At 46.9% G+C, this 23,539-nt stretch overlaps 3 protein-coding genes across 20 annotated transcripts in view; 2 read left to right on the top strand and 1 right to left on the bottom strand.

The window, feature by feature from the left end:
- Nucleotides 1–15,832, top strand: part of LOC121600387 (patronin) — a 67,130-nt gene extending 51,298 nt beyond the window's left edge. For 4 of the 15 annotated variants that reach the window (XM_041928926.1, XM_041928917.1, XM_041928915.1 and 1 more), the window contains 14 exons: nucleotides 2,485–2,610; nucleotides 3,001–3,102; nucleotides 3,716–3,862; nucleotides 4,221–5,606; nucleotides 5,684–5,864; nucleotides 6,437–6,819; nucleotides 6,896–7,132; nucleotides 7,211–7,436; nucleotides 7,838–7,915; nucleotides 8,672–8,743; nucleotides 9,908–10,009; nucleotides 12,892–13,086; nucleotides 13,249–13,531; nucleotides 13,614–15,832. In XM_041928926.1, coding sequence (XP_041784860.1) covers nucleotides 2,485–2,610; nucleotides 3,001–3,102; nucleotides 3,716–3,862; nucleotides 4,221–5,606; nucleotides 5,684–5,864; nucleotides 6,437–6,819; nucleotides 6,896–7,132; nucleotides 7,211–7,436; nucleotides 7,838–7,915; nucleotides 8,672–8,743; nucleotides 9,908–10,009; nucleotides 12,892–13,086; nucleotides 13,249–13,531; nucleotides 13,614–13,758 — 3,663 coding nt within the window. In that variant the 3' untranslated portion in view covers nucleotides 13,759–15,832. The remainder of the gene's footprint in view (nucleotides 1–2,484; nucleotides 2,611–3,000; nucleotides 3,103–3,715; nucleotides 3,863–4,220; nucleotides 5,607–5,683; nucleotides 5,865–6,436; nucleotides 6,820–6,895; nucleotides 7,133–7,210; nucleotides 7,437–7,837; nucleotides 7,916–8,671; nucleotides 8,744–9,907; nucleotides 10,010–12,891; nucleotides 13,087–13,248; nucleotides 13,532–13,613) is intronic. The other 11 variants (XM_041928924.1, XM_041928921.1, XM_041928916.1 and 8 more) reach the window with 10 other exon arrangements.
- A 1,808-nt stretch (nucleotides 15,833–17,640) lies between these two features.
- LOC121600393 (dynactin subunit 2) lies at nucleotides 17,641–20,090 on the top strand. 4 transcript variants are annotated; one of them, XR_006005809.1, is made up of 6 exons: nucleotides 17,641–17,800; nucleotides 17,889–18,725; nucleotides 18,789–18,891; nucleotides 18,950–19,367; nucleotides 19,435–19,617; nucleotides 19,724–20,090. XR_006005809.1 is itself a non-coding variant. In XM_041928941.1 (4 exons), exons 1-4 carry the CDS (start codon nucleotides 17,765–17,767, stop codon nucleotides 19,135–19,137), a joined length of 1,164 nt encoding a protein of 387 aa, XP_041784875.1. In that variant the 5' UTR covers nucleotides 17,641–17,764; the 3' UTR covers nucleotides 19,138–19,415. The 4 variants fall into 4 exon arrangements, 1 of the variants encoding a protein (XP_041784875.1); XR_006005811.1 differs by having other exon boundaries at nucleotides 18,950–19,198; nucleotides 19,724–20,089; XR_006005810.1 differs by having other exon boundaries at nucleotides 18,950–19,287; nucleotides 19,724–20,089.
- Nucleotides 20,091–20,528: 438 nt separating this feature from the next.
- On the bottom strand, nucleotides 20,529–23,497 carry LOC121600392 (mitoguardin). Its single transcript, XM_041928940.1, has 3 exons — nucleotides 22,610–23,497; nucleotides 21,674–22,537; nucleotides 20,529–21,592 (listed from the first exon to the last, which is right to left on the bottom strand). Exons 1-3 carry the CDS (start codon nucleotides 22,655–22,657, stop codon nucleotides 20,975–20,977), a joined length of 1,530 nt encoding a protein of 509 aa, XP_041784874.1. The 5' UTR covers nucleotides 22,658–23,497; the 3' UTR covers nucleotides 20,529–20,974.
- Between the last annotated feature and the right edge of the window lie 42 nt (nucleotides 23,498–23,539).

The following is a 23,539-nucleotide window of genomic DNA, read 5'->3' as shown; positions in this document are numbered from 1 at the left end:
ATCCACGTATTGACGATGATCGCTGTTGTTTTTGATGTACTTGAAGTAGGACCAACCTGCCTGGGTGTCCGTCGAGGATGGGACCAACCCGCCTGGGTGTCCGTCAAAGATGAAATCAACCCGCCCGGTTGTCCGCTGAAGATGCAACCCTTGTTGCCGAAGAATGCAATCCGTCCGATTGCCGAGGATGGGACCAACCCGCCCGGTTGTCCGTCGAAGATGCAACCCTTGTTGCCGAAGAATGCAATCTGTCCGATTGCCGAGGATGGGACCAACCCGCCCGGTTGTCCGTCGAAGATGCAACCCTTGTTGCCGAAGAATGCAATCTGTCCGATTGCCGAGGATGGGACCAACCCGCCCGGTTGTCCGTCGAAGATGCAACCCTTGTTGCCGAAGAATGCAATCTGTCCGATTGCCGAGGATGGGACCAACCCGCCCGGTTGTCCGTCGAAGATGCAACCCTTGTTGCCGAAGATGCAATCCGTCCGATTGCCGAGGATGGGACCAACCCGCCCGGTTGTCCGCTGAAGGTGCAACCCTTGTTGCCGAAGAATGCAATCCGTCCGATTGCCGAGGATGGGACCAACCCGCCCGGTTGTCCGTCGAAGATGCAACCCTTGTTGCCGAAGATGCAATCCGTCCGATTGCCGAGGATGGGACCAACCCGCTCGGTTGTCCGCTGAAGATGCAACCCTTGTTGCCGAAGATGCAATGTCCGATTGCCGAGGATGGGACCAACCCGCCCGGTTGTCCGTCGAAGATGCAACCCTTGTTGCCGAAGATGCAATCCGTCCGATTGCCGAGGATGGGACCAACCCGCCCGGTTGTCCGTCGAAGATGCAACCCTTGTTGCCGAAGATGCAATCCATCCGTCCGATTGCCGAGGATGGGACCAACCCGCTCGGTTGTCCGCTGAAGATGCAACCCTTGTTGCCGAAGATGCAATCCGTCCGATTACCAAGGATGAACGCTTCTGGTTGCGTAATCCGGCTCGAAGGACCAAAATGTAGGTTGCTACGGCCTACTCCGTCGTGTGGACTGTATTTCGTGGGAGCAGAACTCCCGAGCAAAAGCCTTTAAAAAGGCTGGCACCTCGAAGGAAAACTCCGCTTCACTAACTACGGAATTTCCTACCGCGGTCTTGCCACTCTTATAGAAAATCGAATTTCTCTAAAAGAGCAATGCTCATCAAAAAGTTGAAGTAATTAATACTGGAATTCTAACTTGATTTATTGGTGATTTCTGGGGGGTTCTTATCAGGAGCCGACGTGCTCCGTTAGCGATGCATACATTTTCCTGTTTAAATCCTGTTAAGTTGGCTATATTCCAACTGGATTCTTTGGGATTGAACTGGTCTAAATGGGAATTCTGTCTAATGGGAAAATACATGTAATGCGTGTTGCCTATGCATAGGCGTTGTTAATTCTTTGCCTAACTCGCGGGTGTGTTCTGCCTATCTCAAAATCCAACACAATCAATTCTGTAAAAATTTGCACTGATGGTTTTTAATATGACCGCACACGCACACGATATACACACGTGTCACTAATACATTCCTCGGTAAAAGGTGAAATAGGATTTCAAATTAACGGTTGTAAAGGCACCATGTTGATTTTCATATGGCAGCACTCCACGGTCATTCCAAGGCAGCCTGGTAGCGGGAGTTGTGGTGCAATCGTCGTACGATTCCTTCAAAATTCATACTTCCTCCCTTTTTTATGGAAGCTTTTTGATTTTGATTTTGATGCCATTCGTAAACCACACACACCTTTTGCTTTTCTTTCTGTCAATGTATGGAGACGCTTTGTAAAAGAAATTCCGCGTTTAAATTGTACGAGTGTGAAAATTTGGCTTTTGAGAACAACGTTTCGTTTTGCACGAAAGGGCCACTAGTTTTTTCCAGCTGCTTCATTTTTGTACTAGAAATTGTTTTGCTGCTTTAAGACATACACAGCTACAATTGTTTTTTTTTCACCCGTTTCACAGCACACCCCTTATTAGTGCTTTCGTGCTTTTTGTTTTGCAATTTTACGCTAGATTTTCAATTAAAAAAGCACCAAAGTGTGAGTGTGTGTATGTGTGAGAAAGATTTATTTTGTGATAGACGCATCTTTTTTAAATTATATGTTTACGATTTCATGTTCATGCTCAAACAACAAAATCGTTTATTTTCTTTCATTTCGCCCGTTTTTTGCTGCGCCTTCCTGTATGCAAACCAATATCGACCAATCAACATACACCACCACCACCACCACCATAAACGCGCGCCTGTGAACTTGGGCCACGTTCTCTTCCCCCTTTCCAACATCACCACCAACTATCCCACTATGACCGCACGCGCGCGCGTTCGTTGTACATATCCGTTCTACCCATCGTGATCGTACCGCGGGAAAACGGACCCACCAAACGATCCGTTATTACGGCGCACTCCGTACTTACCACCCCCATTAACCCCCCTCCGTTCTTCCAACGACATGCGCGCAGAGCAAAAGTGGCAGCAATGTCGCCGGTGAGCCGGAATCCACCTCGAAAGAATCGAACGACGGGGCTACGGTAGTAGAGGATGATGAGGTTGTAGTAGAAAAGGCGGAACGACCATGTTCCCTCAAGGTACTGTAGGCGTAATACTGATATTGTTGGGTGTTTGTGTAACTATACTGATTCTACCATATTGCCTGCATATGCAATAAGTAATGTTAAGCCAAAAAGCGTATTTACTTCACGATCGGATTATAACGAAACAAACAAACAAACATTCTTATCCGTTGGCATTAGGCTGTTGATAAAAAAATTAAATCTTTAGTTTTAGATTGTTTATCTAATTACATTACAATGCATGTGGCTTATTTTACTTTTACGTTTGAAAAAAGCTTCTTTACCTCTATCTGCTAATGGGATTTCGAGGACAGCTTAACAGCTACCGAGGGGATTACTAATAACATCGTATATATTTTTGTGTTCTTTCTCCTCCTACCATCTTGGGGTTGTTGTTATAATCAGGATTTGGATGACCACAGCAAGTATGAGCAGAAATGGAATGCACAAATAATCGAACCGAAGAAGACTCCCGATCTGGAGAACATGGACCTGGAACAGTATCAAGTAAATAACGTTTCCTATCCTTTCTATTTTGTTCTGTCCCGTTTTGGTGTTATTTGTTTTGGTTGTATGCTTGTGTTCTGTTTCCTCTTTTTTTTGTTTACGCCCGTTTTTTGCATTTTCGTGCATTAATAATATTGTGTACATCAATCATAAACCGCCTAACATTGTACCGCGCGTAACCAAATTCTAATCGCTCGTTTTGTTTACTTTCATATTCTTCTCTTCCTCTCTTTTTCCCTCTCTTTCACCACGATTCCCTTTGTCTTTTCCCCATTTTTCCCCTAAACTGCTTACATAATGCTCAAACATGATCATTGAACTAATATGATCACTGCCTGGCGCCGTACGTGCTACGCAACATGTGTGACTTCACCGTTGTGATGTGTGGTACGCTTTTACGATCGCTTCCGTTTGACGCTTACTACCTGAACGTACCTGAAACGTATCAAAACGGGCTCACCGTTCGTTTTCCCATATGCTCACTAACAACCTTCGCCCCATCTAAACTCATGTTGCTCCACTGCAACAACAACATCAACCAAAATAAATGCAAAACAAACCGCACTGCCTCACACACTCGAAAACAAAACAAAAAATCAACAAAAACCTATAGCAAAGCATTTCGAAAATGAACTCCAACTTGCACGATATTCAGGCGGACATACAGCGTCTCACCCAGCAGCAGAGTCAAATTCAAGCCCAAACCCTGCAGGCACAGCAGCTACTGCATGCGCAGCAGATTGCCAATCTGCTCAATCAGGTAAATGATCGCCTTCATTATCATCTCATTCGGGTCTTTCGTTCGGGTTGTCATCATCCATGAGCAACAAAAAAAAAGTCCATCCATTATTTTTCCGATCCAAAATCACGTACATAACGTATCATACAAGGCATACAAGATGTGATAATGTTTTTTCCACCTCTCCACATACCCTTTTGCTTTTGCAATGATTTTTTTACAATATTAATTCTATAATACGCTTGAAGCAATATGGATGCTTTGAAAAACTTTAATGCATTTGCACATTGATCGTAAAAGTACACGACCGACGATCGAATGCGAAAAAATAACTTAAGGTAATGTCACATTCTAATAAGAAACTCCCTCCATATTGTAGCAGTACGGATCGCAGCAAAGCATCCCGACCAACACGTATCGTCCGATGAATACTCAAATGTTCGGCTCTAGTCCACATCTGCCGCAGCACCAGCAGCAGTCATCGCCGATCAATTACGGGATGCGTCCACCGAGCCGTGATCCGTACCTCCACCAACAGCAGCAGCAGCAGCAGCAGCACACGATGCAGTACATCAACGACCAGGGTCAGTACGTGCAGCCGCAGGCAAACTACGGTCACCATCCGAACAGCAACAGTCATCTAGTGTTCAGTCGCGAACAGAGCCAAACACAGCTGATCAACGATCACAACGGGGGCGGCAACCAGTACCGAACAATGACCAAGGAAAGCCACCAATACTCCTCGAACCCTTACCTAAACATGGAGGTGCACCAGCAGCAGCAGCAGCAGCAGCAATTCTACCACCAAGACTCGAACCACTACCGGGATCCGTACCAGCCGCAGCAACCGCAGCATCACCCGCAGGAGCTGAAAGAGCAGCACGGTGGGGGACAATTTTTCCTGCACGATAATAACAATTCCACACCGCCCCAGCCGACCCAGCGCCGCACCTGGGCACAGTCGGCGGCTGCAGCCGGGGTACCGCTCGGCGGATCGCCGATCATCACCGGGCGCAACGATAACATCAACAGCAGCATGGTGGACGTGAACGCATGGAACCATGGGCCGAAGCAGCAGGGCGGCACACTGCCCGGCTACAACAAGTCGTCGCCCGCGCCGAGCGGTGGCTTTTCGCTGCACCACAACGGTGGCGATGGCGACAGCGGTTACGGTGGGGGCAGTGGTCGAGGCGGTAGCGGTGGCAGCGGCGGCAGTCAACAGTCATTCCAGAATCTGTTCGAGGTGCACCATCCGCACCATAATATGGGCGGTACGGGTGCCAGTCCGCAGCACAGCAAGGTGCGCAATCAAATCTCGCAGATGATGATCAGCAACGGGAACAACAGCCCGCTGGCGAGCGGCGGAGTGGGACCGATGATGGGCGGCGGAGACTATCGGGACAATCGCAGCATGCCGCTGTCGCCCCCGATCGACGATATGGCGCCGCAGAGCATTTCCTTCATCGGGGACGAGGACACGGGCGATATCGAGATCAACACGTCGAAGGGTGGTAGTCGCAAAGATAGCTTTGGCATGCGGCAGCAGCACCAGCAGCAGCAGCAGCTGGATGCGATGTACGGCAGTAGCAAGGGGCCGGCCGGTATGCGCAACAACAACAACAACAACAATAGCCACAACAACAGCGCCGGTGGAAATGTGCAGGATCTGGATAAGCATCTGAGCAAGCTGAACATTACGAGCGGTAACCGTACTTACAGAATACCATCGCCGACGCGACCATCTCTCAACTCCAACAGTTTCCATGTAAGTGGACGGAAGCGAGGCTCTGTGTGGGGTAAAAAGTATCTTGTACCTTAAACGCCCTTCTCTTTCACTCGCAGGACCCACAGGAGGATGTGAACGAGAAAGGTTTCTACATCTCGTTTGACAACGAACAGCCGAAACGGCCAAAGCCGCCACTACGGACAAAGCGCTCACCAAAGAAGGACAAACCGCTGGCCAGCGATTCGAACGACGGCGACAAACGGCGAGACAGTATGAGCGAAAAGCCATCGTCACGAGGTACGGATGCAGCACAGTTTCTTGTTTTCTTCCCTCCTCTGTACTAGCTTTCATCTCGATCGTAAACTCTCGTTAGTGATTTTATATTGCTCCCTCACCTTGCGGGGCAGATTGATCATTTGCTCGTGCGAGCAGTTTTATTTAGTTCCTCGTGAGGCATTTTTGACAATTGCAACATGTTGCAACTCTCCGTTGGTACTTTCGTTACCTGCTTCCGACCATTGCTTCCTACACTTCGGCTCGAAGGTCGTTGAGAAGGTAGTTAAGAAGAAATGCTTAAAAAAAGCCCCCACCCATGTGGGTGCAGCTCATGCGGAACGAGCAAGAGCAGCAAACGCTACAGCCACACGTTGACTAAATATTGAACCCTCGTCGTGTTCCATTTTTTGTTGTTGCTGTGGACAATGAGTGCAACTGAACGTCGTGCGTGTGTACACAGCAGTACACTAGTACACTCAATAAAATCAGTTAACTTTCTTTTTCCATCGCTCAAAACTTACCGGACCCTCCCTTTCTTTTCTTCTGCTCTCTTTCTCCGCCCTTCCGTAACCTCGCGTGCAACCGGAAAGTAGAAACGAACGCCAACAACTTCGGCACGTACAGCGTCAAGACGGCGAGCAGTTTCTCGAGCAGCTTCAACGAAGAGCATAACGCGTCGCACGCGCGGAAGAGCATCATCGCCGACAATAGTGGCGTGTCGCCGTTCGAGCCGGTAGTGCACAAGGTGAATGTCACCGGCAGTGGTGCGGCCGCACCATCCTCCCCGATGATGATGATGCACCACCAGCAGCAGCAGCATCATCCGATGGACCATCTGGGCGACCGACGGTACACGATGGAGGACAATTCGATCAGCGGCAACGGACACTACAGCAGTCACAACAATAGCAGCGATGGGTACGGTAGTGAAACGGAGCGCAAGGCCAAGATCGTCATCGATGTGTCGAATGATCAGGTATTACCAGCAAAAGCAGACCGGTTGTGTTCCTGTGATGCATTCTAAAACGTTTTTAACATTCCCTTACCACCAGACCTCCGTGGACGAGATGGAGCGAAAGAAGGAGAAAATTATGCTCCTATCGCTGCAGCGAAGACAGCAGGCGGAGGAAGCGAAAGCGCGCAAGGAGATCGAAGCGATGCAGCGCCGCGAGAAGGAGCGCGAAAAGGAGGAGGAGCGGGCCCGCAAAAAGGAGGAACAGTTTGCCCGCCGCCAGGCCATCCTCGAAGCACACAAACTCAAGAAAGCCATCGAGGAAGCGGAGAGAGAAGTAAGCAATGCAAAGTGTTAAGCAATGCTGTTTTCACGATTTGCATTCTAATACGAATTGTTCGCTAATTTCTTCCAGGGTAAGACAATCGATCGTGAGCTGCAGCTGAAGCATCAGATGTACCAGCAGCAGCTGCACCAGACGGCCCACTCGACCACACCGACGCCGGTAGCGAAACTGCGCACGCAGAAGCTGACCCGTCCCCGGCCGAAAACGATTCACGTCGAGTCCGGCTCGGTCGATCTGAGCGAAGCGTCCAGCCTGAGCAGTCGGGGCAAGAAGGGCTCCAACTCGAATTTGACCGGTAAGTGTGTGCGTGTGTGTGTGTGTGTGTGCGTGGCTTCAGCTTACTAAACGCAGATTGCAAAATAAGAGAGACCGACAGCGCATCCATGTGTTGTTGAAGCAGCAACAATCCTTCCGTTTGGTTCTGCTTTGATTGTTGCTCGTTCTTTTATGCCTTTTAATTGATTTAATTTGATTTGATTTTTATACATGTTTTTGTTTTTTGTTACGTTTTCCTTTCTTTTCTGGATTCAATGCCGTGTGGCACTTTGTGCGACTGTTTGTGCGTATGTTTGCGTATGTGCGTGTGTGTGTGTGTGTCCCGTTGATGTGAATCCCGTTTCGCGTGGCTTCGTATTATGATTTCGATGATCTACACGACGATCCTGCCTTGTTTACTACCCCTCCGCGGTGCATCAGGTCTCGGTATGCACAGTGCCTCGAACACGATACGCCGAGATTACTACCGGGGATCACAGGATTCATTAGCAATCAGAGGTAATGTTATGTTTTTGTTTTCTAATTTTGTACCGTTTTCTTTAAATATGTTTACAAGTTCTACACCTGATGAGAAAGCAGATCGTGAAGCATTTCTTTTCAGTTGATTTGGTTGATTTATTCGTTGTTTCGTTATGATTATACAATGTGTTTGTAAGGGTGAGAATGAATAGTTATGTTGTGACGTTTATTGTTTTCGTTGCACATATGTTTTTATTATTATTGTTGTATGTCTATACTAACATCGGTGACCAATTGGGGGTGCGTTCGTTTCGTTTCTTGTTGGAATGTATCTATTTCTAATTGCGCTGGTTTTACTTTTTAACGCCGTTCTTTTAAAATGATAATTTCAACAAACCCAAAGAGTTCTATCTATACAAACCGGTACCGTATGCAGTATGGTCGCCTTGGTGTAGTGTTAAAGGTCACTGTTTATTCACGCTTTAGTAATGTTAAACTTAAAAAAAAAAATGAAAAAAGTGCTGTATTACATTTGGGTTGGTTGTAAATCTAGCTAATCAATTAAATATTTATTTTTCTTTCTTTCTTCTTCTATCTTCAATCACACACTTGCTTTACGCACCCACCGTATGTAACGAACTATTCTAATCCAAAATAATAATCAACAACATCGGCGTTGTTGTGTCCACCGATGGCAACACTCTGTACTCTGCTATATCACGCTCTACTGTATCGCGGAAACACTATGCCACAACATAAAACTGCCTCAAAACCAAACAAAAAACGTATCTGTAGAATCACCGGACGAGTATCCCAGCAGTAGTTCAACGCCAATCGGACGCCGTGGGTCTTACAAAACAGGAAGAGGTTGGTGATGGTCTTTCTAATACTGTATTCAATACATAACAACAACAAATCTGTGTTCGTGTATACGTTTTACGTTCTTTCCCACTCCATATTTTTACCGCGTAATCCCGTCCCTGGCGGAGATCGGGCTGCATTAGTACGATGCAGCGATAGTGGAATGCGCATTATGCTTTGCCGCGTAGTAGCTCGTAGCTCATAAACTAACCTTTACTAATCCCTACTAATAAATACCATTGATTTAGCCTATTTGCCAAAGCAAAAAAAAAAAACATTTACATTTGTTCCACTTCCATAGGTACCTAGAATAATGTATTAAAATTGAAACTTTAATTTTAAACGCTACTAAATTGCACCTTTCTTGTATTGCATGCCTTTAACTTTAACAACAACAAAAACGTATATTATGCTTGGTTTTCCATCCTAAACTACTCATTAATATCAAACTTCAACCCAAATTCACTTCCAAATGCCTCAAAACTTTTGTGAGGCATATGTGATATATGTACCTAGCTCCGAAATAAAGTGAATAGGCACTTTTTTGGAGCATCCACGCATTTTGTTGTGGTTCGTCCTCTCTTCCAAAATATCCTGTGCACTCTTTTGTTGTTCTTCTGAATGGTTGTAATGCTTTTTGGATAATTACTAAGTATTCCAACTTAATCTTATGCATATATGGGAGCAGAACGCTTAAAGAAGGAAGTTTACGCTTTACACAGTTGTTCTTTCTTTTCCTTCGGTTTTTTGGTAGCACACCACGGTGTAATAACACTTAGCAAGTTTTTGTTTCAGTTTGGTTTCAGGTTGTTGCGAGATCATTATCCTTACTATTGAAGTGTGTCTCGCAATCTTTTATTTATCTTATTTACAACTTTTTGTAGTAGCTTAAGAAAGTTATGATTTACAAACACAATTTACCCTCCCCCATTTACAGTTCAAGGTGTGTAGAATTTAGTACAAATCTAGCGATCGATGTATCAAACGAATGCATTTATCAATTCGCTAGATACGAATATCAACGAACACAACGAAACCAGCAGACTCTAGAGCCAGACACGTTATCCTGCCAATTATGACTCATCTTCTCAGAATAAACACACACTCACGACAATCCACAATGCACACAAACACACAGAAAGCTCCTCATGTCTCATGTGCTTCTTCCAGAACCAGCCACGATCGAACGGGGCCGCACACTGTCCCGTATCTCGCTAGCGAAAGGTGCCAATTTCCGGGGACGTAAATCAAACTCCCTAATGAATCTATGCGGTAAGAATTCCAACTGTAACTTTCTCTCACCACTCCCCACACTCTCTTTCTCTCTATCTATATCTACCCTGCGCCATCCAGTTCACTGGTGCAGCAGTTCTGACCCTTCTTCCCCCAAACACCCAAACAAAAAGTCAAATAAAACATGTGTGGTTGCACATTTCTGGAAGTGATCACATGGTGATGGGCCCGCACATTTGGTCTTAACTGGTCTTTTTGGCAATTTAAAAACGCATACACACACAACACGGTCTAATGTCGGGTTATACACAGTCAAGTTTTTGCAACAATTAGTACTGGCTAGACACATTAACGATTTTTCTTTTACATTAATTGGGTTTATGGAATAACTTAACGCCTACAAGAGATGATTTTTCGTTTTTTCTTTCAATACTTTTTTGTACTGGTTTTTTTTGCTATGTCCTCTTTTTTTATTTAAATCGTTATTTTCTGCACTTTCTATGGAGGGTTTTCGTTTATTTATCTACACACACATACACACACTCTTACTACTACTTCCGGTGAGATTTATCCTAACATAATACTAAAGGAACTCGTTGCCTTACATCTGTGTCGCTCGTTGTACACTGTTGTTACTTTGCCACACAACGCACACTCACTCGCAAATGAATCGTAATTAGTCTCAATCGAGGGATCCCAACAGTAAATGCGCGTTCGGACACAAGCTGGCGAGATAAACAAACGATGGTTGGTGGTCGGTCGGTCGGTCGGTCGGTCGGTTGCACACAGCATGCTACCCAGTCCGATGCTACGTCATTCGTGTGTCCATTTGCTGCTGGTTATGGATGATGAGTCCAGACCCCATAGCACGCCAGTTATTTCGTTAGTCCGCCACAAGCAGCATATTGTTGATTGTAGCTCATATTTTTAGCGACCGAGCGAAGCAGGCCCTGAGAGCTGAGTTTTGCTCTGTGAGGTAGAGCTGTTACGACGTTACGTTGATTTGTTCACACAGTGGCTCCAAAAAGATAGGGATTCGGTAGGGTTTTGATAGGGGTGCAATTAGAGAAGGTGGCGTGTAATGTTGCTGTGTGTTTCCTGTGCAACGATTAGCGAATTTGCATCGCTTCGGAGGTTCGAGTTTTCGCACCTAAACGATGGAAATTTCGACCGCCGTGCTGCTGCGTATCATCGTCGAACGGTGGCCGTTCCATCGTACGTCCGCTTCGAAGGATTACCACTGCACGAGCAGCAGGAAAACCTCAACCATTGGTACTGTGACCGATGCCTGGCAGTGTATCGCAAAAGCATCGAGGGTGGTGGAGGCGCTGCGTGTTCGCCACCGAGTAAAACAGACAAACTGATCGAACTTGTGCGAAAATCTGGCGTAAAGGAAGCTGTGAAGCAGCAGCAGCAGCAACACGGTATGATGCAGCACTCGCATCAACAGCTGGCAAATCGTTCAGAAGCGAAGAAGCACAATGGTCACCGATCGTCAGCTGCTTCGCCAGGGCTGAAGGAGTGTCTGGTGAACGTGTTTCAGCGGCTAACGCTAGAAAGTGGTGCCAAAAGCCAAAAGGCAAAGACAGAGCCAATCCTCCGCCGACAGTCATTCAATGCCATTAGGCAGCGAAGGGAGGAACTGCCGCCGGTCCACGGTATCAATGCAGCGGGAAGAAAGTTTTCTCCAACCAAAGCTACTGCCGCTGTTAGTATTACTGGTGTGAAAGGTAATCGACAGGAAAAGGTGTGCAATCAGCAAAAAATGAGATGCGTGGAATGATGGAATTCTAAACACGATCATGTATCGGAAGCATTAAATTAAAGTAATTTTAAGTAACAAATTGTTAACTAACTATCACATCACAACACACACCCCCGTAGTAGCATTTGAGATGATGCTTTTGCCCCAGCGAGGGCTTTAAACGCGCCGCCCCATTCCTATTAATCCGTAACAAACTAACCGTAATTAGGTAGCATATTAACAGTAAAGTAGGATGCAAGGTGCAACGCACAAACGCAATATGTAATATTACCCACCCACTAGTAGACACATACACACACACACACATTCACAGTGACCCGTATCAAACACACTCGTATTTAGTTCCGGTTGATGGTGAAGGTTCCTCGTTTTGTTCTCACTGTGGAACGAAATGGTTGCGTGAATTTGGGTCTTCTTTATTCGACAGTCGTCGTGTCATGACTTTTCATTTTCATATCATGTTTCATCTTTATCGATTTAATTTATTTTGTTTTGTATATTTCAAACTTGTTTTATATTATTTGTTAGCTTGTTTTCAGTGTTTTTTGTGTGTTTTAATTGATTTTTTTATTTTTGTATTTAATCGAATTGGATTTTGGACAAAACTAACTGGAAATCATGCTGCATTAACAAACGATCCAATGCAATGCTGCTTAATAACATTAACCCATGGTGTTTTGCGCTGAACAGCAACTTCTATCGGTTGTGAAACTTCCCTTTTTCCCCGCCCTAAAATTAACATGCTCGTCCCTTTTCTACACTCCTCTTCCTGCTACCTGTCCCATTACCCTTCTTGAACACATTGAACATCCCGCAGCCGCCGCCGCCGCTGCTGCGTGCTGCACACCTGCATACCGTGTCTGAACGAGATTTGACTGATTGAAATTCTTTTTTATATTGTATTCTTCCACTCCCACCCCACACCAAACATCTTTCTCTATTCTCATGGCACCCAAAAACTCGACCAACTGCAACTCCTGGTCCTTCTTCATTTGCGTGTGCGTGTGTGTGCTCGTGCCATGCCATTTCATCGCTCGCCCGCCCGCCCATCGTGCGCGCTCACTGTTGATGCTCTGTTGTGCTCCCGCTATGTGGATGTTGTGACCGCGCCTGCTCCTACCAACACACACACACACACGCCACTAACACCATCCAGACTCCGATTCCGGTCTGGGACGGGCGACACCACCGAGGCGAGCGCCGTCACCGGGAATGGGCCCGTCGAGCCGCCATCTGCCTTCGCCGTCCGGGCCGGGCTCGCTGCCGCCCGGGTTGATCACGAAGCGGCGCGGCTTCGACGACGGTTCCAGCGACATCTCGTCCAACGCAAGCTCCATGATGGATTACAACGGTCTGTAGTTGTTGTTTTTTGTGTTTTCGTGCTCTCTGCAAACCATCATCAAGCTCGAGCTTTTGGTTTAGCGTTTGCACTATAATGTGTTTGTGGCCAAAATACCTCCCCCAGACAAGAGAAGTTCCATACTGATGCATTGTTTTGTCGCTCCCATTGCAGGACCGAGATTGTACAAGCAACCGGCCACAAAATCGAACCGCGGCATCATCCTGAATGCCGTCGAGTACTGTGTCTTCCCGGGTGCGGTGAACCGCGACGCCAAGCAGAAGGTGCTGGAAAAGATTGCCCGCTCGGAGGCGAAGCACTTCCTGGTGCTGTTCCGCGATGCCGGCTGCCAGTTCCGCGCCCTGTACGGCTACTGGCCGGAGAACGAGCAGATCATCAAGCTGTACGGTACCGGCCCGAGCCAGGTCGATGATGTGATGTTCGACAAGTTCTTCAAGTATGACCACCGGGGGGACCCAACTGTCGCACTCAAACAGTGTAAAGTAACCGCTTTTTTCCCCCTTACTTCTCGTTGCCAGATACAACTCGGGCGGTAAATGCTTCGCCCAAGTGCACACCAAACACCTCACCGTCACGATCGACGCGTTCACGATACACAACTCGCTCTGGCAGGGCAAGAAGGCGAACCTGCCGAGCAAAAAGGATATGGCACTGGTGATTTGAGGATCGCAACCGCCGCCGTACACCCGGAATGTCCGGAGTCCACTGTCCCCGTCGGTCCCTCCCACTGCTCCTCATCACTCTTCCCACTCTACCGACAGTATCACGCGTCGTGTCGTGTCCCACCAACGGTCCAACGACGACAGTGGCGACAGTAACCGCCAAGCAAGGCAACAGTCGTAGTATAGTCTCATCCCCTCCACTCAACCAGCAGCGAGTGTGTATTTTGTGCGTTTTTGAGGGACGGTTTAGGGCCGTGATAATATTGCACACACTCACGCGAGGCCTAGCACACATTCATTTGCATATTATTTCAATAAGTATACTTTGATGGAAATACTTGTTGTGCCCTATCCACTGGATTTTGTGGGAGGCATTATCATTTTGTCGTTTTTTTTCTATATGATTGTATTTTTCTTTCTTTTTTTCCTTGTCCTTAAATACATCCTTTTTGCTCACGTCCATCTTTTGACGACTACCTATATGTAGCAGCAGCCGTAGCTGCCCTATTTGTTCGTGGTTCGTGGTGGCGTGTCACCCCACGAAACGATGAAGTGTAATGTTAAGTTGTTCTAACCAATTTAATACTGAAGAAAACAAAAAGACAACCAGTTGTAGTGTGCGTGTGCGGCAAGGCACGGAAAGATACGCGGGCTGCAGCGGAGCAGTGTAGAATGATGCGAAGAAGAGCTAAGTCATCCCTAAGTTAGGCTACTAGCGTGGTAAGAGCTTTGATTATGCGTACTTCTGTTAGCGTACAAAACGGATACGCAGTCGCTATTATCTCCCTTTCTTTCCGCACGGTATTTCTATTTTTGAACTTTTTTTAAGGGGGGGGAAAGTCCACCCTTTAACCACAAAATACTGCACAGTTTGTTGTTCGGGTTTGTGCGCTCTCGAACGCCGCATCCCCCTTCGTTGTTGCGTATGCCGACATTCCTGCAAACTACAAATGTATCTCTTTCGTTTCCTCTTTTCACACATTATTGTGGCTTCTTGTGAAATGTCCTAACCACCCCCGCTCAATCCATCCACTCTTCTTACCCTTTGCTGTACTGTCACTGTAATTTTATAAGTTAACAGAGTGAACCATTACAATTAAAAAACTGAAAGCAAGCAAAACTGATTAGCATTGTAATGATGGAGGTAAAGAGCACAGAGATAACGTGTTCCGCGATATAATACCAGAAAGCGACTCGCGACGAGATAGCAACAAAAAAAACAACAACAACTAGAAGTCTTTTAGAAACGTTAAACCATGAAAATACATAACTAACTAGCAATTGTGAATGCGCGCATTAATTAAAACAAAACAAAAAACCGCTGCTAGAATAAATTATTAACAGCCACAGTTGCGCGCTTGGGAGATATTATTATAGCCGGAGGTGAACCCGGTAGTAATACACAAAGGTGTTATAAATTATAAAGACTAATTATTATTGTACCGCTAATAATTATTTGTTAAACTATTATCCTTTTTATTTTCACCCTAATTTCACTCACTATCTCTCCCTCACCCGTATTGTTTTGCCTTGAGCGCGATATCGCCGATCGCAGAACAGGGGGAAGAGGGTGGAATCTGAAAGTCGTTATCAATCTACTGACGGTTAAAGTAATCTTCACCTAGTTCGAACGTCATAAACACACGTTCAAAAGTAATATTATGATTAATAATTATTATAATTACACTCCCGCAACGTTGTCGTTAGTTGCAGCTGACCATCCCTTCCAAAAAACAGCAAACGAATCGATATAACACACACACACTACCCATATTAGTAACATTATGTTGTAATGTTTTTTTTTTTGAACTGTAAAATATTTGCTTACGTATTAATGATTTGCGCCAGGCGTGTGGAGACAGAGTGGCAGCGCGTGTGTGCGCGTGAGTTGAGTGCGTTTAATCTCGGTGCGCGCACGCGGTAAAGAAATTAACAAGTAATAGGATGAGTCGATCGAGTCCGCGCGTATTCCGTATGCGAGTTGATGACGTACGTAGTCGTAGCGGTGCGCTAATCCGTCATTTTATAATACTTAAGTTTAAATCAAAGATCAAATATAATCGTTTTTATTAATATTTCGTTTGGTTTCGTTTATTTTGATTATTGTATATGTTTTGCTCCCTCTCCCCCGTTTCATTTCTAATTTATTTCTTTATTATTTATTTATACACAGCATCGTGTGCAATATGATCCACCTCGAAAAGACTTGCAGGTTGTTGGCGGTGAGGCGGGGATGATACATGTGAAGAAATCCATTTTGTAATGACACACTACAAACGATAATATCAGTGCTCTTGAGGCGCAAACAGTTTGAAAGCAGCAGCAGCAGCAGAACACGTTGCTGTCGAAAGAGAAGGAAACACATCAATCACGAATCTTAATCTAAAAGGTGAAAGCGGATGAAATACCTACACGAAACTATTAAACTCTACAAGCCTAGCTAAAATTGTGTGAATATACATTCCTAATCCTAACCACCACAAGTTGGCGCCAAGTTGGCAGTAAATGATGATGATGATGAAGATAACCTTTTCGAAAAAAACACACCAGTTTCCCCCCGTTCGTGAGTAAAAAGAAAAAAAAAAACATTTATTGTGCCGCTGTTGTACTTCTGTATCCGTTACTATTGCTCTGCCAAACGTTTGCCTCCTTGAAAAGTTAGCTCTCATTTTGCTATTCTTGTTAATAGATAGCGCGCGTAGCCCAAAAAAACAAATGATGATCGTTCGTTCCTGTGTGATGCGCCGGCGTGTGTGAGTGGGACAGAGCGGGAAGAATTTGGATAGGAGATATACATACTTAATGCGATAGAAGAAAAAAAAATACCTTTAACACAACCCACAATGCGATAGCTCATTAGTAGAAACAGAATGGAAACAGTAAGTCCACAGCCCCCCTTATTAATTGGACCCATTAGAATGGGAATGCTGTCCTCATTTCGATAGCAGATGAAGAATTGGAAAGCTAGCTACAATATAGTGGATAACAAAAGCCCCTCCCCCTACTTGTCCCCAAGAGATGTGGCGAGCGATTGTCTGATTGCTCGTGTCGGATTTTTAGCAAAGTAGTAGCATAATATTTAAAAACAGCAAAACTAACCCTTCCCCGTTTTTATGTCGTTGTGTCGTACTACAAGCTCTACTCCCAACATCGGTGTGCACGGAACTCGTCGGAAAAGTGTGTGGTTGCAGCAGAGGAAAGAAAGTGGTTTTATGCGAAGAAGGCAAAAGGAATGGTTAGCAAAGAAAATTATGATTTAAATAAGCAATTAAGATTTAAAGCGTATGTTTTCGTTTAACCACAGCATCAAACCGTTTTTCGGATGATAATTTGAAATAAGGGTAAAATCGTTTTAGGTAAAGGACCGTGGACCGTGTGTTATCTAAGAGAAAACTAAAAGCTTTAGAACCTGTTCGCAATGTGGAGAGTGGGTGGTAGGTGGTGAAAAAAACGTTTGTCATTATGCGCCCCCAGTTCTTCCTAGGTTTTCGGTCGCTTCAAAAAACAACAGTTGATTTTTGCTTAGTTATTTACGCTTTGGATTTGATTGGCGGGCGCCGCGAGAAAGTGAAATTGGGAAACTAGTAAATGGGAACATCTCTTGCACGTTTCGTTGCCTGTGAATGTATCATAAATTGAACCAATAAACAATTTCAATAAGAGATCGATACATCGGTGGTGTACATTATATGCCCGGGAGAAAGGAAAGCATTTCCACAAACGTTCCAGGGTGATGCGAATTCAACCGGCGTAGAACAGTTCTCATTTCCGGTTAGCGCCATCTACTGTTTAAACGGAGGCGAAATTGTATTCAAAATGACAGTTTAGTTCGACCGGTTTGCGCAACTGACAGTAGCTGTCATTTCAGCATCGCCCCTCTCTTTCCACCCCCCCTTCCCGGAGTGATGTCATCCACTGTCCACAATTTCACGTACACCGTTCATCAGTGTAAATAAAATTCGCCTTTTTCGTGTGGCTGTAACTGAAAAAACAGCGAGTAATAAATAATGGCAGATCCGAAATTCCAATATTTGCCTTACATCGTGAGTATTGAAAGATTAGCTTTTCAACAAATGCTGGGCAAACAGAAACACATAACCCGACTGCCCACTGATGTCCTCTTCCTTTCAGGCACACGACCAACCGGACGTCTACGAAACTCCGGACGTGAACGAAGCGGAAACGTCGGACTACGACGAGGACGAGCCGGTGAACGATGCGATCGAGCGGCTGCACATCTCCACCAAGGACTCGATCGGCAAGTTCCGCGGCAAGTATCTGACCGGCGAGGTGGACTTTTCCGACGGGATCGGGCGGAAGAATCGGCTCGGCTATGACGCCCGCAGCCTGGACTACGAGCTGGCGGGTGAGGGTGAGCGGGAAACGCCGCTGCAGCGCTGCCACCGGCTGAAGTGCGAAATGAACGAGCTGATGGAGGAGATCGAAGCGTCCCGGGCGGACACGGGCCGCACGGCGGAAGAGAAAGCTTCCCACGAGACGGTGTTCGGGGTGGTCAGCACGGCCAAGAAGGTGCTGGAAAGCCTGAAGCTGGAGCAGGTGATCGGCAGCGAGGTGGTGGCCGGTGGTGCTGGCGGGGGCGATGCGGAAGCGAAGAAACTGATTGCGCAGATCGAGGAGTACAGGAAGACGGGCGCGGTGTCGAGCAGCGATCCGAAGGCGGTCGCGAACGAGCTGGTGCAGAGTGCGCGCGTGGCACAGCTGGAACATCGGCTGCACCAGCTGGAGGTGGCGGTGGGTGCGAAACCGGAACGCATCAGCCGGCTGGCGGGCACGACCGGGACGGGCAATTTGATCGAGGCTGTGCAAAACATATCGGCCAAGGCGGCACTGCTGCAACCGTCCCAGCTGGACACGATCGAGCAGCGGCTGAACAATCTGCTGCAGCAGATGAACAGCATACAGGAGAAATCGAACGCCACGGGGCAAGATCCGAACCGGGAGCAGAAGGTAAAATTGCATTTTACGTTATCTTTCCGTTTGTTTGATGGTAATTCTTTCTTTTCTTTCTAGATCTTGGAGCTTTATGAAATCGCAAAAAGCACCGAACCGATCGTACAGGTCCTGCCCGACATATTGAACCGTATGCTGACGCTGGAATCGTTGCACAAATATGGTAAGACGTCGTGTTTTTAATTGAAAAAAGGATCTTATTAATCGTTGTCCCCTCACAGCTACCAACTTTAGCAAGCTGTTCGCGGAGCTGGAAACCACACAAGCCTCCATCCTGAATGGGGTGGCCGCCAACAAGACGCTGCTCACCGGCGTGCAGGAAGCATTCGCGCAGAACCTGGAAAACGTCAACAAGGAGGTGAAGAAGCTCGAGGAACGCATGACCAAACTGCAGCAGATGATTAAGTAGGCTGTGCGTGCCTCCGGTGTAGAAGATAGTTCATTCTCTCGTAAGCTGTGTCTGCTGTGTGGTAAGAATGCTTCGTCACAATTATTCCACCCCTCATACTGCAATGATGCTTTGTTTTCGTCCGTGTGAAAAAAAAAACAACTAAAAAACGTGAATATTTATTTAATCGCAATCTATTAATTTTAATTACTCATTGGTCACAAAATGTTAAATGAAGCTGCTTTGTGCAGGTCGCTGAACGGCGGCATGATTTATTCCAAATAACAACTAAACAATTAGTTTTTTTGTCTTTTTTAGAGTTGAAGATGACATTTGTTGAAGAAATTTATGAATAGCGCTTACCAATTGTGAATTAATATTAACACAAAGGTTTTACGAAAACACCATCAAGTTGCGTCAAGGTGAAAATGGTTGAAAAAAAAATTAAGGAATCCTTCGATCGATTTCCCTTGGCTCTAGAGAAGGCTATCGGAATTTTGGGTAAGTCGTAGGTCGTAAGTCTACCTATAAATACTGCAGACGATTCTGGGTTTGCCGATATACATAGAAAAGCTTATGTAATAAGGCAAATCTTTACCTAACTCAGGTCAAAATCTGTATCGGTAACAATATCGAAATCGCGGTGCCTGCCAGGAAGAAGCAACCGATTAACCAGTTTGTCTGCACCCTGTGCAAATTCTTCTTAACGATAGGATTCTTCGTGCATAATTACATGTTCCATTTCTCATTAACGCCTCATAATGAATCATTGGACTGTCTGTTCTGCTAGAGGTAAACCAATTGATCACGTTCCCAATGGAAAGGCTACAACCGGCCTAGCTCAACCCAGTTAGATTTGGGTAAATCTGATTCAGATTCATGAATCGGAATGAATCTTTGAAATGATTCAATAAATCTGAATCTCGGTTGCAAAGATTGATGCATTTCAAAAGATTTATATAATTCGGAAAATTCACGAATCTCTAGAAATACATGAATTTCAAGAGATTCATACATCTCCAAAGATTCATAGAGCGTGAGCTGCTCATTATTCTCCTTCTTGGCGTAGCAACCTACGTGGTCATGACGGCCTATACAGGCTTTCGGGACTTCTTGGCAAGTACCACGCAGCCGGATAGTTTGTTTTGCTACCGGGAGACGGTTCATGCGAGGCTTGAACCCACGACGGGCATGTTGTTAGGTGGAATAGCACAAATACACTGGAATACCGGAAAACCCGGCCTGTAAAGACCTTTAAAGCTGTCCCCATGGACAAAAGAGCCATGATTAACCTGATCATACCCTAGGCAACAGAAAGACGTGGAGATTTTTCGGCATCAACTCCCGGATTTGATCCGCCAGTCAACATCGCACAAAAGTAATGGACAAAAAAGGAAAAAATAATGCGGCTTTTTTGATGCGCAAATTTATTCTTCAACTCATTAAAGCTATTTCCCTACGCGCTTAGCTGTCTTTATAGCCTCCGACAACACCCTTGGTGTATTTGTGGTGTTGTGCCCATGTGGTGTGCATTTGAAACAACTTTGTTACAGTCCCCACCTTCCACCCCCCTTAATGCCCCCTGCTTCTTAAATGGTGCTTATGTTATAGTTTGTTGTACTAAATCTACCCGCTTGCTCTGACCATGTTCTCGTCGCCCGATGCACCAACACCACCACATACGCATACCACACAAGTGGTCGCCCGCTTTGTTCTTATGGAAATTTAAGGTGATCGTCACACCAAAAGAAAGAAAGAAAGACAAATTCCCTTATCTTTAAGAGCTCCACCCCGAAGGGATGGAATAAATTAGTAGCGAAAAAAATAACAGGACAAAACACAATTGATCGATCGATCACTACTGATTGAACTTGACGCCTATGTTGTTCACTCGCTTGCGCATATTCTCCAGTATGTCCTCCGCCAGCTCCTCCACCGTGGTGTACCGGCACTTCTGGAAGCTGTAGATGTCGCACAGGAAGCCGATCGTCTCGTCCTTGAAGTACTGGCACACGTCCTTCAGGTTTTCGTTCGGCCCGAAGAAACCCCACACCATCAGCGGGGACAGCTGCTCGGTGATGCAGTAGAAGTGCGACATGAAGCCGTTCGGGAACTTGAGCATGCGCTTTTTCGCCTTCAGCACCGACCAGACGGCGGTCGCGAGTGCCGACTCCTTGAACCCGTTCGACAGGAAGCGATTGTTGATGACGGCCAGCACGCTGTTGGGCGGCGCGTCGAGATCCCGGAACGCGTCCAGTATGATAAAGTCCAGCACCACGTCGTAGAACGTCATCGCTTTGACGTTGCGCGATTCCAGCTCCAGCTCGATGTCGACCCAGTTGTTGGGGTTTTGCAGAAATTCTAGCATCGATTCGTACGCGACGAGGAAATCCTTCGGATCCTTATCGCCCAGGCAGAGCAGATCGGTCAGTATCTGCCGGCCGGTGTCCGCTACCCAGCGTCCATTTTTGGGATCCTAAAGAAAGGGGTTTTAGAGAGAATGTTGCTTTTAAAATCAATCCCCACTAAGGCGTTCCGAGCGAATCGCGCGAATTACCTTGAACAGCAGCTTAAAGGCCAGCCGTATGCAGTGCAGCTTCGCCAGGTACTCGGTGTCGGACGCACAGCCGACCATGTCGGTGCGCAGCGTCCGGTACGGTATCTGCTGGTCGTCCATCGTTTCGAGCGCGCTCGAGTACAGCGGATACCGTTCCAGATCCATGAACGATTCCGTGTCGTCGAACTCGCGCAGATCGGCCACCTGGTCCAGGGCGGACGCGAAGCTTTCCGCCGAATCGAAGTTCGGATCCGACCCGGACCGGTGCCCGTTCGTGAGGCCGTGCTCCGCCCCGGTAATGGCTTTCCGCTCATCGTCCCGGTAGAGCACGGATCGTTCGTCCAGGAAGAGCAGCTCACCCTGCTCCTGCAGGTTGTAGGCAGCGTCCAGCAGGTTCTGCAGCTCGCGACAAAACTCGTCCTGATCGACGTTTGCGGCCCGGCCCGGGATGATGTCCGCATCGTTGCGCCCGGTCAGGGCGTCCTCCCAGTAGCTGACCACGTTTTCGAGCGCCTCCATGCCCATCACGCCGAGCTGCTGCGGGGTAAGGGGCGTTGTGTTTCCGAGCAGCGAGACGGTGCCCATCGCTGCGACCGGACCTCCGGCGGCCACTAGCGACCCGGACGCGAGCGACATGCGGTCGGAGATGGCATGCACGGACCCGCTGGGACTGTACGAGCGGGCGGACACTTTCGAGCCGGCCACCGACATGATATCGTTCGGGCTGCGGACACTGTTGCGCGTTCGTCTGTTGCCGGGCTTGCGTATCCGGCGCTGCTGCGGGAGCGGCGTTCTCCGCCGGCCAAGGTACGCGGCAAGAGCGCCCAGCAGAGCCACGCCAGCCGATACGGATAGGATAATGATCTAAAAGGAGGGGAGAAGGATTAATTTGCTAAAATCATGATCGTAGGAATAGCACCAGTCGTTACAAATTACCTTCTGTGAGGTGGATACATGAATGGGAAGATACTTGGAGACGCTCATCTTGGCGGGATCGGGGTCTGTGTTCGTGGTCGTGCAGCAAAATCCAACTTCGTTTTGCTTTTTATCAAAGCAACCTGAGATCGTTCGTTAATTCGTTCCGCGGGCTTTTTTGCTGCTGTGGATTAGGTGCGCCACTTTCCGTGTATGTGTGTGAGAGAGTGGTGTGTTGCTTAACTTTGCTGGCGTTTCACCACTGCTCCCAACCGCTCTTGCCTCACGCGTGCGTGTGTTATCTTAACCGAGCCATTTATCACGCCTCGGGATCGTAGTGTTAGCACCGTCGAGCGAACAATATTTTCACGAACAAAACATCAAAACGAAAAGGACTTTAGGGCAATTAAAAATAAACACTGCACAAACACACACGCCAACACACTGACTGGCTGTTCCCCCGTACTGGCACTTTCTCTTCCTTGCGTGTGTTTTTGTTTGATTGGTCCCGATTTCGATTCCCGTGTGGCACTGGCTTTTTGTAGCAAGGGAGAAAAGTATCCCGTTTTTCTTCACACGCGGCACATTATTATCACATGTCTCGATTGGTTCTGTCCCGAGCTGCTAATTGGTCTGCACCGGAAGGACATGCCTTTGCATTTGCAAGGGCCGAGTTCCGTGATTACCACAATGCCGTCAGTCGGTCGGTGTGTGTGAGTGCGTAACCCGATCGCGGTCAGAAGGTGCACACCAAGACGGCACCGCGCGCGTAGTGTTTACGTCACTGTGTGAGAGGCGCCCCACTTTTTCTACCACTTTTCACCCTTGTGCACTATTTCTGCTTCTGCTTCTCCTTCTTGCACTTCTTTAGGGTGGTTTTGGTTGTTTTTGTGTTGCCTCTTTTGCCCACTTCGTTCGGTGCGATATGTGCTGAATAGTTTGACAGACCCG

The sequence above is a fragment of the Anopheles merus genome, chromosome 3L (assembly GCF_017562075.2).
Source record: "Anopheles merus strain MAF chromosome 3L, AmerM5.1, whole genome shotgun sequence".
NCBI lineage: Eukaryota > Metazoa > Arthropoda > Insecta > Diptera > Culicidae > Anopheles > Anopheles merus.
Note: the sequence above shows the minus strand (reverse complement) of the source record. Positions and strands in the feature narration are given on the sequence as shown.